Source organism: Syngnathus floridae, chromosome 13, assembly GCF_059516105.1.
Source record: "Syngnathus floridae isolate MCC-2025c chromosome 13, RoL_Sflo_1.0, whole genome shotgun sequence".
In the NCBI taxonomy this organism is placed as follows: Eukaryota; Metazoa; Chordata; class Actinopteri; order Syngnathiformes; family Syngnathidae; genus Syngnathus; species Syngnathus floridae.
In genome coordinates, this window is record NC_142425.1 from 1,110,825 (window position 1) to 1,129,059 (window position 18,235).

At 48.5% G+C, this 18,235-nt stretch overlaps 2 protein-coding genes across 2 annotated transcripts; both read left to right on the forward strand.

Annotated features, from left to right (window-relative positions):
• The first annotated feature begins 1,092 nt into the window (after nucleotides 1-1,092).
• Nucleotides 1,093-2,964, forward strand: LOC148387994 (janus kinase and microtubule-interacting protein 3-like). Its single transcript, XM_088394768.1, has 7 exons — nucleotides 1,093-1,427; nucleotides 1,644-1,706; nucleotides 1,793-1,891; nucleotides 1,977-2,210; nucleotides 2,331-2,396; nucleotides 2,458-2,526; nucleotides 2,603-2,964. Exons 1-7 carry the CDS (start codon nucleotides 1,359-1,361, stop codon nucleotides 2,828-2,830), a joined length of 828 nt encoding a protein of 275 aa, XP_088250894.1. The 5' UTR covers nucleotides 1,093-1,358; the 3' UTR covers nucleotides 2,831-2,964.
• Nucleotides 2,965-16,182: 13,218 nt separating this feature from the next.
• LOC148387995 (janus kinase and microtubule-interacting protein 3-like) lies at nucleotides 16,183-17,506 on the forward strand. The gene is made up of 5 exons (XM_088394797.1): nucleotides 16,183-16,283; nucleotides 16,370-16,468; nucleotides 16,554-16,787; nucleotides 16,908-17,068; nucleotides 17,145-17,506. The coding sequence occupies exons 2-5, from the start codon at nucleotides 16,379-16,381 to the stop codon at nucleotides 17,224-17,226; spliced, it is 567 nt and encodes a 188-aa protein (XP_088250923.1). The 5' UTR covers nucleotides 16,183-16,283; nucleotides 16,370-16,378; the 3' UTR covers nucleotides 17,227-17,506.
• Nucleotides 17,507-18,235: the final 729 nt, after the last annotated feature.

Genomic DNA, 18,235 nt, shown 5'->3' on the forward strand with positions numbered 1-18,235 from the left:
CAGCGCCTTTGCCACTCGCTGTGCGCTGAAAACGACGGACTTGCCCGGCTGCTCAGCCCGTCAACCATGAGCCGCGAGCGCGACGTCATTGTCCGTAGGCAGCTAGTGGCAAAATGCACCCTGTTAGAGTTGCGCTCGCTCCAACTTATTTTGCAAGAACCACACGGGAGACAAGTAAGTTCTTTTGGACACCTGCAGGTGGAGAGTCCATCCGTTGTACGAATGAAGTCTGACTCTCGGCTCCTGCACGAGCATTTTAATTAAGAGAAACAGGGTGGGTGTAAGAGTGGATTGAATAGAGGAAGCCCTTGACCTCTAGTCAAAACATAGCAAGGGGTGTTTTACGACTTTGTGTAGGAAGGGATAAGCGATAGGGATAAATAAGGGATAAATAATATTATTTATTACAGGTCGCAGTCAAAGTCAAAGCAACACAATGATACGATAAAGATAATCTGGAAAACCCTGACACACCCTGTAGTTGTCACTTTTGGAAAAGACGAGCGTCCCTCCAATCATCGCCGGTGACGTGTTTTTCAGGCTCTGGAGACAGGAGCTCATGTCAGAAATGTCATTGTGAGTCGCGTTTGTTTCTGCGCCGGAGCCGTTCGTTCCCTTTGCATCCAAAGAATCTCAAAGGCGGATTATTTGTGTCGACAGGAGAGAGATTTGCTGCTACGATACCGACGTCGAGAATCTCTGAGGAGGAACAAAGCGTGAGGTCCTGCAAGGTGAGTCTGTTTGTTTGCGGCTGCTTGGTGTTGCGCAAGATGAAATGGCCTTTTTCTCGCTATCGTTCCTCTCGTCGATTCATCGTGAGGTGTCGCTTCAGTTTGTTCAGAGAGATGTTTGCTTCCGCGCCCGCAGGTCATCGAAACATTTTACGGCTACGACGAAGACGTGTTGGTGGACTCGGACGGATCGTCCTTGTCTTTTCACACCGACAGAACCCCCGACACGGAACCCGAAGAGGTAGCCCGCCATTTCTGCCAGCGTATTGGCACCAAACATTCCTCTTCAGCCTGGAATCGGACTCGTCTTTGCGTCGCGGGTGCTTTGTCGCCGGTCTGACTGATTCTGGTACTAGTGCTGTGTTGCATTGGTGTGTGCATGAAGAGGCGGAGCTTCGCTACCGCCAGCTGACGCAAGAATATCAAGCGCTGCAACGAGCCTACGCTCTGCTAGCCCAGACCAGCGAAGGGGACTACGACGCCGAGAAGGAGCTCAAGGTGGCGCCCCTTCCCGCAACCCCCGGCCGGGTCGCAGCCTCCCCGTTCTCACCCAGCCTCGGGTGTTCTCTGGTCTGTAAGGAGGAGGAGGAGCCTCCCTCCTCCTCCTTTCAGACCAGAGAAAAGCTGATGGTAGAAATGGGTCACTATCAAAGCAGAGTAGCAGATCTGGAGTCAGCGCTGAAGCAACAAGGACAGGTAAGCTCATCAATGAGCACACCTTTTTCTCAGACAAAATAGCTACATTCTTCAGTCACTCATCCGTCTGGCATTACTGGACCAACTCCCCCCCCCCCCCCGAACGTGGCTGGGAAAATGCGGAGAAAAGCAAATGTCATTTTCCAGTCAACCAAAGAATTTGTGGATGAAAATGACACAACATTCCAAAGCTGTCCACGCGTTTGTCTCTTCTAGAATGTCAAGTGGGTGGAGGAGAAGCAGCTGCTGCGTCAGAGCAATCAGCAGTTGGCCGAAAAGGTGACGGAAAGAAAGGCGCTGGGCGGAGTCGCTTGGCGTCACACCTGTCGGGAAGCCCCGCAGATGAGGTCTGACTGTCTTTTCAGGTCAGGCGGATGGAGGCGGAAGAAGCGCGTCTGAAAGAGCCCATCCAGGATATCCGAGACCAAAACGAACTGCTTGAGTTCCGCATCCTGGAGCTGGAGGTGGGAAGACTCGCACAAGCGTGTTGAGGCCAGAGATGTGACGGACGGACGGACGGACGGACGGATGCATGCCTCTGCCTTTCAGGAGAGGGAGTGGCGCTCCCCCGTCTTGAAGTTTCTGCAAGTCCGTTTCCCAGACGGCCTCAGCCCTTTGCAGATCTACTGCGAGGCCGAGGGCGTGAGCGTAGGTAAGGCGTCCCTCGCAACCCTAACCTTAACCCGAGGTCCCAGAACACCTTACATTGCTCCTTGCGCCTTTCCCCCGGACATCGTCATCAGTGATCTGATGAAGAAGCTGGACATCCTGGGCTATAACGCCGTAAGTGTATGTCGAACTCCTTATGTTCGCACTCCACGAGACTCGGCGGCTCAAATGTGACTTTTGGAAGGCTTTGCGCTGAAAGAAGCTTGTTGACGCTGTGCCTTTGGGCTCTTGCAGAATCTCACCAACGAGGAGCAGGTGGTCGTGATTCACGCCAGGACCCTTCTCACCCTAGCCGAGAAGGTAACGCGCACGTCCACGCACGCTCTCGCATTCTGCTTATGTGACAGCAGCCTTTCCTCAGTGGTTAGAATACATCAAAGTGACCAAGTCAGCACTTCAACAGAAGATGTTGGACATTGAAAGTGAGAAGGTAGACAGACACGCGACATCAGCCAAGGGGAACTCCGGCAATGTGCCCCAACAATTCTGACCTTGAGCTGTGCTAGGATATGTTCTGCAAGCAGAAGGGCTACCTGGATGAAGAGTTGGACTTCAGGAAGTGTTCCATGGACCAGGCTCATAAGGTAAGCCGCCCTCAAATCTCCCGCCGGACCACTGATGGACGAGGATTGCGGCCCAGAGGATCCTGGAGCTGGAGGCCATGTTGTACGAGGCGCTACCGCAGCGGGACTGCCCCGCCACGGACGGCGAAAAAGCCAGCCACGCTGGCGTGAATGACGTGCTGACGGCGGATCAGAGAGAAGAGCTTAGGAGCGCCGTGGACCAATGGAAGCGAGCCCTGATGTGCGAGTTGAGGGAGCGCGACGCTTGCATCCTCCAAGAGAGAATGGATCTGCTGCACAGCGCGCAACAGGTAAGGGCCCAAAGCCAGCCCGGCACTTACTTGCACGCTTACTGGCTTTTGAATGCCACTTTCCATTTGTCCGTCCTAGAGGAACAAAGAGCTGAAAGAATTCATCGAAGCTCAGAAGAGACAAATCAAACAATTGGAGGAGAAGTTTCTGTTTCTATTTCTATTCTTCTCCTTGGCCTTCATTCTGTGGCCCTAACACCAGCTGGTGAGTGAGCTCCAGCGGCACCGCACTCGACACCAGAATAGTTTTCAAAAGAAGGCCATTAGAATTATATACAAGTCTGATTACCCTTAACATAACAACAAGCTATTAATTAAATCACAAATTCTTCAATTCAAAGATTTGGTAGATTATCAGACAAATAATGTCTAACAGTAATTGATTTAACACATCACGATAAGTAGATTGAGTGTGGGCACTCTCAAGTTAACAGATATGATTATACTGCCTAATCTGTTACAGAGTATGTTGTTGCCAAGTAATGTAGAATAGATCCAAAGTAGTAATCCAGAATAGTTTTGAAGAGGCCATTAGAATGATAAACAAATCTGATTACCTTGAACATAATAACAAGCTAAGTGTTTAATATGTCCTATGAAGTCAAAATTGGGCACCATCATGTGGTGAAATTTGGAATTGCATCACATCCAATTTTGCCTGGGAACAAACAGATTACATAAATCTTAGTTTTGAATAAGCCACTCCTTCTCAAACAAGTAAACTCTGCCCATTTTGCGCAGTAGATGTTCTGTTAATATCTAGTATTTATACAAAGTCATAATTTAAATTGCTTTCAACCTTCATTCATCGGTTCAACCAACATTACTCGCTCTTATTACCAACTTGTATTGATTTAACTAAGCGTTTAATACTTCCTATCAGGTCTCAAATCGAGATTTGGCAAAATACAATTTCAGCAAATCCAATTTTGCCAGGGAACAAAAATAGATTAAATAAACTAAATAAGTCCTCTTCCCATTAAATAAATCAGAAAAGTCTGTCTTGTAACCAGTCCTCTTCAAACAAGTAAAGTCTGCCCATTTTGTGCCGTAGATTTTGTGTCTATGCCTAGTATTTAAACAAAATCATAATTTAAACGACTTCTTTCCTTCATTCACTTTGGAAATTTGGAATTGCAGCAAATCGAATTTTGGCAGGGAACAAAAATAGATCAATTAAACTAAATAAGTCTTCTTCCCATTAAATAAATTAAAAAAGTCTGTCTTGTAACCAGTCCTTTTCAAACAAGTAAAGTCTGCCCATTTTGTGCCGTCGATTTTGTGTTAATGCCTAGTATTTATACAAAATCATAATTTAAAGGACTTCATTCCTTCATTCACTTTGGAAATTTGGAATTGCAGCACATCAAATTTTGCCTGGGAAGAAAAGTAGATTAAATAAATTTAATAAGTCTTACTACTTCCCATTAAATAAATTAAATACGTCTTACTTGTTCCCACTCCTTTTCAAAACAGTAGTTTAAAACGAGGGCCCTTCACTCAATCTTTAACCCCAACCCCGCACGTTGTGTTGTATCTGTGAATGTTGGTTGTGGCCAAATGATAGTTTTCTTTTATTCGTTTAGGTTCCAAGAAAACTTGATGTAACTCTACTTTTAACTGCCGTTTCAGATAAGCGGGTATTACGTCGCAGTCATGTGCCGTGGATATGACGTAATTGCCCGAACCTCCGCCAAAATTCAAATCTGTTGGCGCGATGGCCGTGAGCCACTGAGCAGCGACGATTATCAACAGAAATATCTTTATTTTCTGCTTGCAACTGGACCGTCTAGAGCGTACACGGTAAGTAACACTCATTGTGTTTAAGGAGATTTACGTTTGTAATAGCAGAAGTGTAGCCGCGTTGCGTTGTACGTGTGAAAATTGGTCGAGGCGAAATGTTAATGTTTAATTTCATTCCTTTAGGTTCCACGGTGTTTGTTGGCTGCAAGTTTTCCACTGCAAGAAGAGGCTCGTATCATTGACCAGGAGCGAGCTACAATGGTGAGTAGCCATAACATTTATGTTAAACACTTCCTATTTCATGTCTAACAGTACTTGATTTAACAAATAACCATAAATAAATACAGTGTGGGCACTGAAGTTAACATATGTGATTATACTGCCTAATCTGTCACGGAGTAGATTGTTGCAAAGTAATATAAGATCCAAAGTTGTAATTCAGAATAGTTTTCAAAAGAAGGCCATTAGAATTATATACAAGTCTGATTACCCTTAACATAACAACAAGCTATTAATTAAATCACAAATTCTTCAATTCAAAGATTTGGTAGATTATCAGACAAATAATGTCTAACAGTAATTGATTTAACACATCACGATAAGTAGATTGAGTGTGGGCACTCTCAAGTTAACAGATATGATTATACTGCCTAATCTGTTACAGAGTATGTTGTTGCCAAGTAATGTAGAATAGATCCAAAGTAGTAATCCAGAATAGTTTTGAAGAGGCCATTAGAATAATAAACAAATCTGATTACCTTGAACATAATAACAAGCTAAGTGTTTAATATGTCCTATGAAGTCAAAATTGGGCACCATCATGTGGTGAAATTTGGAATTGCATCACATCCAATTTTGCCTGGGAACAAACAGATTAAATAAATCTTAGTTTTGAATAAGCCACTCCTTCTCAAACAAGTAAACTCTGCCCATTTCGCGCAGTAGATGTTCTGTTAATATCTAGTATTTATACAAAGTCATAATTTAAATTGCTTTCAACCTTCATTCATCGGTTCAACCAACATTACTCGCTCTTATTACCAACTTGTATTGATTTAACTAAGCGTTTAATACTTCCTATCAGGTCTCAAGGCAAGATTTGGCAAAATACAATTTCAGCAAATCCAATTTTGCCAGGGAACAAAAATAGATTAAATAAACTAAATAAGTCTTCTTCCCATTAAATAAATCAGAAAAGTCTGTCTTGTAACCAGTCCTCTTCAAACAAGTAAAGTCTGCCCATTTTGTGCCGTAGATTTTGTGTCTATGCCTAGTATTTAAACAAAATCATAATTTAAACGACTTCTTTCCTTCATTCACTTTGGAAATTTGGAATTGCAGCAAATCGAATTTTGCCAGGGAACAAAAATAGATCAATTAAACTAAATAAGTCTTCTTCCCATTAAATAAATTAAAAAAGTCTGTCTTGTAACCAGTCCTTTTCAAACAAGTAAAGTCTGCCCATTTTGTGCCGTCGATTTTGTGTTAATGCCTAGTATTTATACAAAATCATAATTTAAAGGACTTCATTCCTTCATTCACTTTGGAAATTTGGAATTGCAGCACATCAAATTTTGCCTGGGAAGAAAAGTAGATTAAATAAATTTAATAAGTCTTACTACTTCCCATTAAATAAATTAAATACGTCTTACTTGTTCCCACTCCTTTTCAAAAAAGTAGTTTAAAACGAGGTCCCTTCACTCAACCTTTAACCCTATTTATTCACCTTCTAGGCTAAGTGTTAAAGGCTAAGTGTTAAAGGCTAAGTGTTAAAGGCTAAGTGTTAGAGGCTAAGTGCCAGAGGCTAGGCGCCAGAGGCGAGTTTTTGTGGGCTGAAGTTTTAGTGGGGTTAGTGTGAATACAATCCAAAAGAATACAACAGAATACAATACAATAGAATATAATACATAGATTAAATTCAATAGCTCTTACTACTTCCCATTAAATAAATTAAATACGTCTTACTTGTTCCCAATCCTTTTCAAAAAAGTAGTTTAAAACGAGGGCCCTTCACTCAACCTTTAACCTCAACCCCGCACGTCACATTGTGTTGTATCTGTGAATGTTGGTTGTGGCCAAATGATAGTTTTCTTTCATTCGTTTAGGTTCCACGGTGTTTGTTGGCTATGTTTTCCACTGTCAGAAGGATGAAAATACAAAGTACAACGCTTGGACGTGGGCGAAGACGTCACCGGTGAGTCCTTCCTTCCTATTTATTTACCTTCTAGATGCTAGAGGCTAAGTGTTAGAGGCTAAGTGTTAGAGGCTAAGTGTTAAACACAATACGAACAACACAACGATACTGCACTGAACAACACGATACCGCACTGAGAAACACGATACCGCACTGAACAACACGATACCGCACTGAACAACACCATGCCGCACTGAACACCATGCCACACTGAACAACACCATCCCGCACTGAACAACACCATGCCGCACTAAACAACACCATGCCGCACTGAACAACACCATGCCTCACTGAACGACACCATGCCGCACTGAAAGACACCATGCCGCACTGAACGACACCATGCCGCACTGAAAGACACCATCCCGCACTGAACACCATGCCGCACTGAACAACACCATCCTGCACTGAACAACACCATCCCGCACTGAACAACACCATGCCGCACTGAACAACATTATGCCGCACTGAACATTATGCCGCACTGAACAACACCATGCCGCACTGAACAACACCATGCCGCACTGAACAACATTATGCCGCACTGAACAACACCATGCCGCACTGAACAACACCATGCCGCACTGAACAACACCATGCCGCACTGAACAACATTATGCCGCACTGAACAACACCATGCCGCACTGAACAACACCATCCTGCACTGAACAACACCATTCCGCACTGAACAACACCATCCTGCACTGAACAACACCATCCCGCACTGAACAACACCATGCCGCACTGAACAACACCATGCCGCACTGAACAACACCATGCCGCAATGAACAACACCATCCCGCACTGAACAACATTATGCCGCACTGAACAACATTATGCCGCACTGAACAACATTATGCCGCACTGAACAACACCATGCCGCATTGAACAACACCATGCCGCATTGAACAACACCATGCCGCACTGAACAACACCATGCCGCATTGAACAACACCATGCCGCATTGAACAACACCATGCCGCACTGAACAACACCATTCCGCACTGAACAACACCATCCTGCACTGAACAACACCATCCCGCACTGAACAACACCATGCCGCATTGAACAACACCATGCCGCACTGAACAACACCATCCAGCACTGAACAACACCATGCCGCACTGAACAACACCATGCCGCACTGAACAACACCATGCCGCACTGAACAACACCATGCTGCAATGAACAACACCATCCCGCACTGAACAACACCATGCCGCATTGAACAACACCATGCCGCACTGAACAACACCATCCCGCACTGAACAACACCACCCCGCACTGAACAACACGATCCCGCATTGAACAACACCATGCCGCACTGAACAACACCATTCCGCACTGAACAACACCATGCCGCACTGAACAACACCATGCCGCACTGAACAACACCATGCCGCACTGAACAACACCATGCCGCACTGAACAACATTATGCCGCACTGAACAACACCATGCCGCACTGAACAACACCATCCCGCACTGAACAACACCATGCCGCATTGAACAACACCATGCCGCACTGAACAACACCATCCTGCACTGAACAACACCATCCCGCACTGAACAACACCATGCCGCACTGAACAACATTATGGCGCACTGAACAACATTATGCCGCACTGAACAACACCATGCCGCACTGAACAACACCATGCCGCACTGAACAACACCATGCCGCACTGAACAACATTATGCCGCACTGAACAACATTATGCCGCACTGAACAACACCATGCCGCACTGAACAACACCATGCCGCACTGAACAACACCATGCTGCACTGAACAACACGACGTCGCACTGAACAACACGACGCCGCACAGAACAACACGACGCCGCACAGAATAACACAATACCGCACAGAACAACACAATACTGCACAAACAGTTTTAGATAATATTACGTCGCAGTCATGTGACGCGGACATGACGTCAATAGGCGGAACTCACGGCAAAATTATAATCCGTGGGCGTGGCTTGCAACAGGAAGTAGGAAAGCGGCAGTTCTGGCAAACAAGACACAGCGGTTAGTAACACGATGACTAACAAGGCAAATATTTTTGTTTTCAGCTTGCAACTTGACCGTCTAGAGCGTACAAGGTAATTACAACTGTTTTTTTTTAGCCCTGAAAAGCGAGGGAGTGTGGCGTTTGGGAGGAATGTCGAACTCGGCGTCTGCTTCCAGCCACAGACGCCAAATTTCGACGATTATTTCGACTGGTCAACGGTTGTAAATTATTGCGTTGACTAAAAACTTTATTTAACTCTACTCTTAACTTTGCCGTTTCAGATATGCGGGTATTACACCGCGGAAATGACGTCAATAGGCTGAACTCTCGCCAAAATTCAAATCTGTGGGCGCAATGGCCTTGAGCGAGACACCGGATACAAACACGACGATTATCAACAGAAATATCTTTATTTTCTGCTTGCAAGTGGACCGTCTAGAGCGTACACGGTAAGTACAACTCATTGTGTTTAAAAAGATTTACGTTTGTGTAGTTTGCGTTGCGTTGTATCTGTGAATGTTGGTTGAGGCTAAATGTTAATGTTTAATTTCATTCCTTTAGGTTCCACGGTGTTTGTTGGCTGTATGTTTTCCACTGCAAGAAGAGGCTCGTATCATTGACCAGCAGGAGCTACAATGGTGAGTACCCCTTTCGTCTTCCATTTATGTTAAACACTTCCTATTTCATGTCTAACAGTACTCGATTTAACAAATAACCATAAATAAATACAGTGTGGGCAGTCACGTTAACATATGTGATTATCCTGCCTAATATGTTTATCACAAATATGTCACTAATCACTAATATGTTTATTTGTTTATCACAACACCTTTGGACCTTCAGCAATCGATTATTTCCCTTCATCTACATAGAGACAGAACGATGGTGTCTTAAACATCTCATTCATTTCACCAAATAACTTCACGCAGGTGGATAACGGCCGTCTCGGTCACGCTATGTTGCGTGATGCAGTTTTGAAGAACCAAATGCATTTATTCAATGAATAAGTCAAGCTAGTTCTATGTTTATGATGTTGTAAGTTACGGTACCGATTGAAGTTGAGTTCGAAGCCAGTGGAAAACAGCGCTGCGTTTGTGCTCTCCAGGTACAAATGTTGTGATCTCTGACTGACGACCGGGTGAGACTCGAGTAAGAGATGTCCAAACGAGCTCCGGCAGGGCGGGCCAAGGCGGAGCAAACGGACGCCCTTCAGGCCGCCAATGACGAGCTGAGAACCAAACTGATGGACGTCCAGTTAGAACTTCAGCAGGAGAAGAACAAGGTGAAAACCTCAACAGACAGACACTGCCTGCCTCCCTGCCTGCCTCCCTGCCTGCCTCCCTCCCTCCCAGTTTTCCCGATGTAGATTAGACATGCGTGTGCCATGACTGTGTCAGCCTACATCAACAAATGCACCGAGGACGTCAGCACCACTAAGAATATCATCACCCGGGGCAACCAACGACCCTGGATGACTGAGGAGGTACGTCAAACGCTACGAGCGCGGAACTCTGCCTTCAAGTCTGGCGACAAGGAGACACTGAGGACAGCGAGAGCCAACTTGAACCGTGCCATCAGGATAGCGAAGCGAGACCGCAGTCGAAAATTTCAGGATCGTTTCCACGACGTCAAAAACATCAGGAGTATGTGGCAAGGCATACGGGCGATTACAGACTACAACTCACCCTCCCCCCCCCGGTGGGTGTAGTTGATGCTGACTTTCTAAATGGTCTAAATAACTTCTTTGGGAGGTTCGAGGCACTAAACGGCACTCCAGCAGTTAAAACTGTCCCCCATCAGGAAGAGGAGGTACTCTGCCTTGACTCCGCCGATGTGTTGAAGACCCTGAGGAGAGTCAACCCCTGTAAGGCCCCTGGCCCCGACAACATTCCTGGGCGTGTGTTCAGGGAATGTGCAAGTCATCTGGCTGGGGTCATCACAGACATTTTTAACACCTCGCTGGGCCAAGCCACAGTGCCGGCGTGCTTTAAGACTGCCTCCATCATTCCGGTGCCGAAGAAACCTCAAATCACCTCATTTAATGATTACCGGCCTGTTGCACTGACTCCGGTTATGATGAAGTGCTTCGAAAGGCTGCTTAAAGGTCACATCGTTTCCAGACTCCCCCTATTATTTGACCCGTTCCAGTTTGCCGACCGGCAAAACCGCTCCACTCAGGACGCCATCTCCTCCGTTCTTCACCTGAGCCTGGCTCACCTGGAGGAGAAGAACACCCATGTGCGGAGGCTGTTCCTGGACTTCAGCTCAGCGTTTAACACCATCATCCCACAGCATCTGGTAGGAAAATTGGAACACCTGGGCTTCAACACCCCCCTTCGCAACTGGCTGCTAGACTTCCTCACCAACAGACCTCAGTCAGTCCGGGTCGGACAGAACACCTCTGATGTCATCACCCTCAGCACAGGCTCCCTTCAGGGCTGCGTCCTGAGCCCCCTGCTGTGCACCCTGATGACACACGACTGCGTCCTCAGGTTCACCACCAATCACATCGTGAAGTCAGCAGACGACACAACGGTGGTGGGGCTCATCAGAGACAACAACGACCTGGACTACAGAGAGGAGGTGGAGCAGCTGGTGGGCTGGTGCAGAGAAAACAGCCTGATCCTGAATGAGGAGAAGATGAAGGAGATCATCGTCGACTTCAGGAAAAAACAGCCTCACCACGCTCCACTGATCATCAACAGCTCAGCTGTGGAGGTGGTCAGCACCACCGAATTCCTGGGGGTCCACATCACAGAAGACCTCACCTGGACTATGAACACTACGGCACTGGTCAAGAGGGCACAGAAGCGCTTGTACTTCCTGCGGAGGATGAGGAGAGCCCACCTGCCCCCACCCATCATGAGGACGTTCTACAGGAGCACCATAGAGAGCATTCTGACAAGCTGTCTCTCTGTGTGGTGTGGAGGCTGCACCGCCTCCGATTGGAAGAACGTGAGGAGAGTGGTGAGGACAGCAGAGAGGATCATAGGGGCTCCTCTTCCCTCCATTCAGGACATTTCATCTCAGCGCTGCATGTCCCGTGCCCGTAACATCATCAATGACCCATCACACCCCCACCATGGACTGTTCTCCCTGCTGCCCTCTGGGAAGAGGTTTGCAGCATCCGCTGCAGGTCCACCAGGTTCTGCAACAGCTTTTTCCCTGCTGTCATCAGACTGTTGAACACTAGAACTGTTGAGCTCTAAACTGAACTCTGCATCACACATTCACAGAACTGTACTTTATGACACTACGGACCTCTATCTTGCACTATCTGGCACCCTTTAAATAGAAGTTTAATACATGGTTTAGCATTCCTCTGCACACTCTTGAATACTGTTTTGCCTACTTGCACTATTGCATAATTATCACTGCTGCACTTTATACTTATTTTTAATATATATATATACATATATATAGTATATATGTATATATATATATTTTCATAGGATATGTTACTTCTATTCAACTGCAATATCACTACTTTGTTGTAAGACGTATGCAACGGAATTTCGTTTTGTATGCACCATGTGCAGACAAGATGACAATAAAATTTGTCTAAGTCTAAGTCTAAGTCATGTCAGGTCAGCTGTCTGGAGAGAGAGAGAAGTCAGGACCTGCGGGCGGAGCACCACCGTGCCACCGCCGCCATGACGGAACTCAAAAGCAAACTCCATGAGGAGAAGCAGAAAGAGTTAGCCATTACCAGGGAGACATTACTGCGGCAGCATGAAATGGAGCTGATGAGAGTGATCAAAATCAAAGATGGAGAGATCCAGCGACTGAATGCCTTGGTCCTCAGCCTGAGGGACGGCTCCATGGACAAGGTGATCCGCTCTATCCGTGTCTGACTATCCGCACGCCACGTCGGGCTTCGATGCGGCCGCTACCGTATTGTGTAGCTTGTCCCCAGTAAGCGTCGCGGCGCTCCGTTGCGGTCTCAACGGCCCGGTGTGGCGCAATGTCTGCTCAGGTGAGGAGGGGGGGCGCTTTGCTGGCGGAGGTGGAGGAGACGCGGCGGTGTCGGGAGACCGAGCGGTGTCGCCTCCACCAGGAGCGCGGAAGAAGCCCTGGCAGCGGCCCAGCAGGCCTGGCAGTCCCGAGCGGCCGAGCTCCGATCGGCTCATCACCAGCATCGGGAGGAGCTGAGCCGAACCAAGAGAGACTGCGAGAGGGAGATCCGCCGACTGGTAGGACTGATCAGATGCGCGGTGCGTGGCTATGTTCCCAATTTCGTTGTATACCTGCAGTGCAATGACACCTAAGGCATTCTATTCTATTCTATTTCACAAGAAGAAACTGTCCGGTTGCTCGCTTCGCTTTTGTCACAGCAAAGGTGTTCTAGTCGATTCAAGAAAAAAATTGGCCGGTTGCTCTCTTTGTTTTTGTCACAATTCTGGCAAATGAGTTTGCCCGCCTGCCTGAGCGCTCCCCGTTTGTACATCCAGACGGATGAGATCAAGCTGAAAGACAGAGCGGTTAGTGTTTTGGATGAAGCCCTGGGGCCGGCCACGTCCACCGCCTTCAGCTGCAGACTCAGGCTGCCGAGCAGCAGATCGCTGCCCTGAGGGATTCCCAAAGGGCGGGCCTAAACTACCCTGGAAGTGGGGTCAACGCCGCTACTAGCAATCCTCTTCATTGCGTAAGCCACCTCATCACACACTTGCAGTATGCATGACTTAGTTTGTTGCTGGAGGAAGGTAGCACAAAAACAGTTTTGAACTTTGAACGAGTGCTTGTGTGTGTGTGTTGCGGGGCGTTTTCAGTCTCAGGAGGATCGGGACACGCGACGGTTTCATCTGAAAATCGCTGAGCTCAGCGCAGTCATCAGGAAACTGGAGGATCGAAACGCCCTGCTTTCTGAAGAGCGCAATGAACTGGTAATTTATTGACGGCACGCTTGAAGGTTTGCGCTACGTTTGATGCGCGCCATCCAGCGAGGCACCCATTGCGCTTGCTTATTAGTTGAGCGGCGCGGCGAGTCGGTTGCCTGGTAGATGTCTTTTATTGGGAGCCAAAGCCACGATTCCGTTCAAACCGATGCAAAAGGAATGGATACGTTCTGGCCCGCGTGTTGTGCGTCTTTCACATCCCGCACTTCATGCTTGCAGCTAAAGCGACTGAGAGAAACAGAAAGCCAGTTTCTGCCACTCCTGTACAAAAACAAACGCCTGAGCAGGAAGAATGAAGAACTCTCGCTGGTGCTGTGTCGCCTTGAAAACAAAGTGCGCTTTGTCACCCAGGAGAACGAGGAGATGGCAAGCTTGGTTAGTCGACGCGGACAACGGCGGCGTGCCAACAGAGTCCACTGCATTTGTGTTCCACAGAGAAGGCCTAGTTCGCTCAATGACCTGGACCGCGGTTGCGGCCAGCAGGACGGTGAAATGGAGTTCCTTCAAGTTGTGGAGCAGCGGCACATCATCGACGACTTGTCCAAGGTCTTCAGGCAGGCGACTCGGTGCACGTACGGCAGCGCCGCGCTCGCTCGCTGTCGCCAGGAAACCTTTTCCGTCCAAAGCTTGGCCGGCGGCCGCCATCCAAAAAATTGGCCCCTTAAATTCCGACCTTTCAAGCAGGAGCATTGTGCGCACGCGTTTGAACACGCTTTAGACTTGTTTTGCCGTTTTCAGCAGCTCAAAGCTCCCGTTTTGTCAGCGCCTTTGCCACTCGCTGTGCGCTGAAAACGACGGACTTGCCCGGCTGCTCAGCCCGTCAACCATGAGCCGCGAGCGCGACGTCATTGTCCGTAGGCAGCTAGTGGCAAAATGCACCCTGTTAGAGTTGCGCTCGCTCCAACTTATTTTGCAAGAACCACACGGGAGACAAGTAAGTTCTTTTGGACACCTGCAGGTGGAGAGTCCATCCGTTGTACGAATGAAGTCTGACTCTCGGCTCCTGCACGAGCATTTTAATTAAGAGAAACAGGGTGGGTGTAAGAGTGGATTGAATAGAGGAAGCCCTTGACCTCTAGTCAAAACATAGCAAGGGGTGTTTTACGACTTTGTGTAGGAAGGGATAAGCGATAGGGATAAATAAGGGATAAATAATATTATTTATTACAGGTCGCAGTCAAAGTCAAAGCAACACAATGATACGATAAAGATAATCTGGAAAACCCTGACACACCCTGTAGTTGTCACTTTTGGAAAAGACGAGCGTCCCTCCAATCATCGCCGGTGACGTGTTTTTCAGGCTCTGGAGACAGGAGCTCATGTCAGAAATGTCATTGTGAGTCGCGTTTGTTTCTGCGCCGGAGCCTTTCGTTCCCTTTGCATCCAAAGAATCTCAAAGGCGGATTATTTGTGTCGACAGGAGAGAGATTTGCTGCTACGATACCGACGTCGAGAATCTCTGAGGAGGAACAAAGCGTGAGGTCCTGCAAGGTGAGTCTGTTTGTTTGCGGCTGCTTGGTGTTGCGCAAGATGAAATGGCCTTTTTCTCGCTATCGTTCCTCTCGTCGATTCATCGTGAGGTGTCGCTTCAGTTTGTTCAGAGAGATGTTTGCTTCCGCGCCCGCAGGTCATCGAAACATTTTACGGCTACGACGAAGACGTGTTGGTGGACTCGGACGGATCGTCCTTGTCTTTTCACACCGACAGAACCCCCGACACGGAACCCGAAGAGGTAGCCCGCCATTTCTGCCAGCGTATTGGCACCAAACATTCCTCTTCAGCCTGGAATCGGACTCGTCTTTGCGTCGCGGGTGCTTTGTCGCCGGTCTGACTGATTCTGGTACTAGTGCTGTGTTGCATTGGTGTGTGCATGAAGAGGCGGAGCTTCGCTACCGCCAGCTGACGCAAGAATATCAAGCGCTGCAACGAGCCTACGCTCTGCTAGCCCAGACCAGCGAAGGGGACTACGACGCCGAGAAGGAGATCAAGGTGGCGCCCCTTCCCGCAACCCCCGGCCGGGTCGCAGCCTCCCCGTTCTCACCCAGCCTCGGGTGTTCTCTGGTCTGAAAGGAGGAGGAGGAGCCTCCCTCCTCCTCCTTTCAGACCAGAGAAAAGCTGATGGTAGAAATGGGTCACTATCAAAGCAGAGTAGCAGATCTGGAGTCAGCGCTGAAGCAACAAGGACAGGTAAGCTCATCAATGAGCACACCTTTTTCTCAGACAAAATAGCTACATTCTTCAGTCACTCATCCGTCTGGCATTACTGGACCAACCCCCCCCCCCCCCCCCCCGAACGTGGCTGGGAAAATGCGGAGAAAAGCAAATGTCATTTTCCAGTCAACCAAAGAATTTGTGGATGAAAATGACACAACATTCCAAAGCTGTCCACGCGTTTGTCTCTTCTAGAATGTCAAGTGGGTGGAGGAGAAGCAGCTGCTGCGTCAGAGCAATCAGCAGTTGGCCGAAAAGGTGACGGAAAGAAAGGCGCTGGGCGGAGTCGCTTGGCGTCACACCTGTCGGGAAGCCCCGCAGATGAGGTCTGACTGTCTTTTCAGGTCAGGCGGATGGAGGCGGAAGAAGCGCGTCTGAAAGAGCACATCCAGGATATCCGAGACCAAAACGAACTGCTTGAGTTCCGCATCCTGGAGCTGGAGGTGGGAAGACTCGCACAAGCGTGTTGAGGCCAGAGATGTGACGGACGGACGGACGGACGGACGGATGCATGCCTCTGCCTTTCAGGAGAGGGAGTGGCGCTCCCCCGTCTTGAAGTTTCTGCAAGTCCGTTTCCCAGACGGCCTCAGCCCTTTGCAGATCTACTGCGAGGCCGAGGGCGTGAGCGTACGTAAGGCGTCCCTCGCAACCCTAACCTTAACCCGAGGTCCCAGAACACCTTACATTGCTCCTTGCGCCTTTCCCCCGGACATCGTCATCAGTGATCTGATGAAGAAGCTGGACATCCTGGGCTATAACGCCGTAAGTGTATGTCGAACTCCTTATGTTCGCACTCCACGAGACTCGGCGGCTCAAATGTGACTTTTGGAAGGCTTTGCGCTGAAAGAAGCTTGTTGACGCTGTGCCTTTGGGCTCTTGCAGAATCTCACCAACGAGGAGCAGGTGGTCGTGATTCACGCCAGGTTGTGCATGTTGGCTTCACTTGATTTCAATTTGGTATTTTGGTCAAAAGCGCATGTGGTGAAATTCCACAAAGTAGGAAATTCCACAAACAGAAGATGTTGGACATTGAAAGTGAGAAGGTAGACAGACACGCGACATCAGCCAAGGGGAACTCCGGCAATGTGCCCCAACAATTCTGACCTTGAGCTGTGCTAGGATATGTTCTGCAAGCAGAAGGGCTACCTGGATGAAGAGTTGGACTTCAGGAAGTGTTCCATGGACCAGGCTCATAAGGTAAGCCGCCCTCAAATCTCCCGCCGGACCACTGATGGACGAGGATTGCGGCCCAGAGGATCCTGGAGCTGGAGGCCATGTTGTACGAGGCGCTACCGCAGCGGGACTGCCCCGCCACGGACGGCGAAAAAGCCAGCCACGCTGGCGTGAATGACGTGCTGACGGCGGATCAGAGAGAAGAGCTTAGGAGCGCCGTGGACCAATGGAAGCGAGCCCTGATGTGCGAGTTGAGGGAGCGCGACGCTTGCATCCTCCAAGAGAGAATGGATCTGCTGCACAGCGCGCAACAGGTAAGGGCCCAAAGCCAGCCCGGCACTTACTTGCACGCTTACTGGCTTTTGAATGCCACTTTCCATTTGTCCGTCCTAGAGGAACAAAGAGCTGAAAGAATTCATCGAAGCTCAGAAGAGACAAATCAAACAATTGGAGGAGAAGTTTCTGTTTCTCTTTCTATTCTTCTCCTTGGCCTTCATTCTGTGGCCCTAACACCAGCTGGTGAGTGAGCTCCAGCGGCACCGCACTCGACACCTCCGATACACTGCCAGCCGGTCTCAGACGTTGGCAGACGCTCCGATGCCAACGTATACCCCCCGCCACGGTGACAGAGGCACCGCGTCACACCGGCGCTCATCCAATCAGAAGGCAGGAAAAGCAAATTCACATGCAGGGCACTTTTGAACCAGAAGAGAGCGCCACAAAAAACGGTTGTTGCCCCAAACGCGCACTAAAAAGGGTCAGAATAACAAGAGTCCCACTGGCCAGCCGGGGCCACCCGTCCAGCTGTTTCTTCAGGGGGGAAAAAAATTGGAGTCACCGGTGAGTACATTTTGCATTTAGCTCTGCTTTTCTGCTTCTGTCTTCAAGTGTGTGGCATCCTGCGATCAAAGATTCAGCCAACCCCAAAGCGGTTGACCTCAACGTCCCACCACCATGCCTACCAGAGCAGGTGACGTGATGCTTTGGACATCCTTCCGTCTCAGATGCCCAAAAGTACTCTTTGCCACATCTGTGGC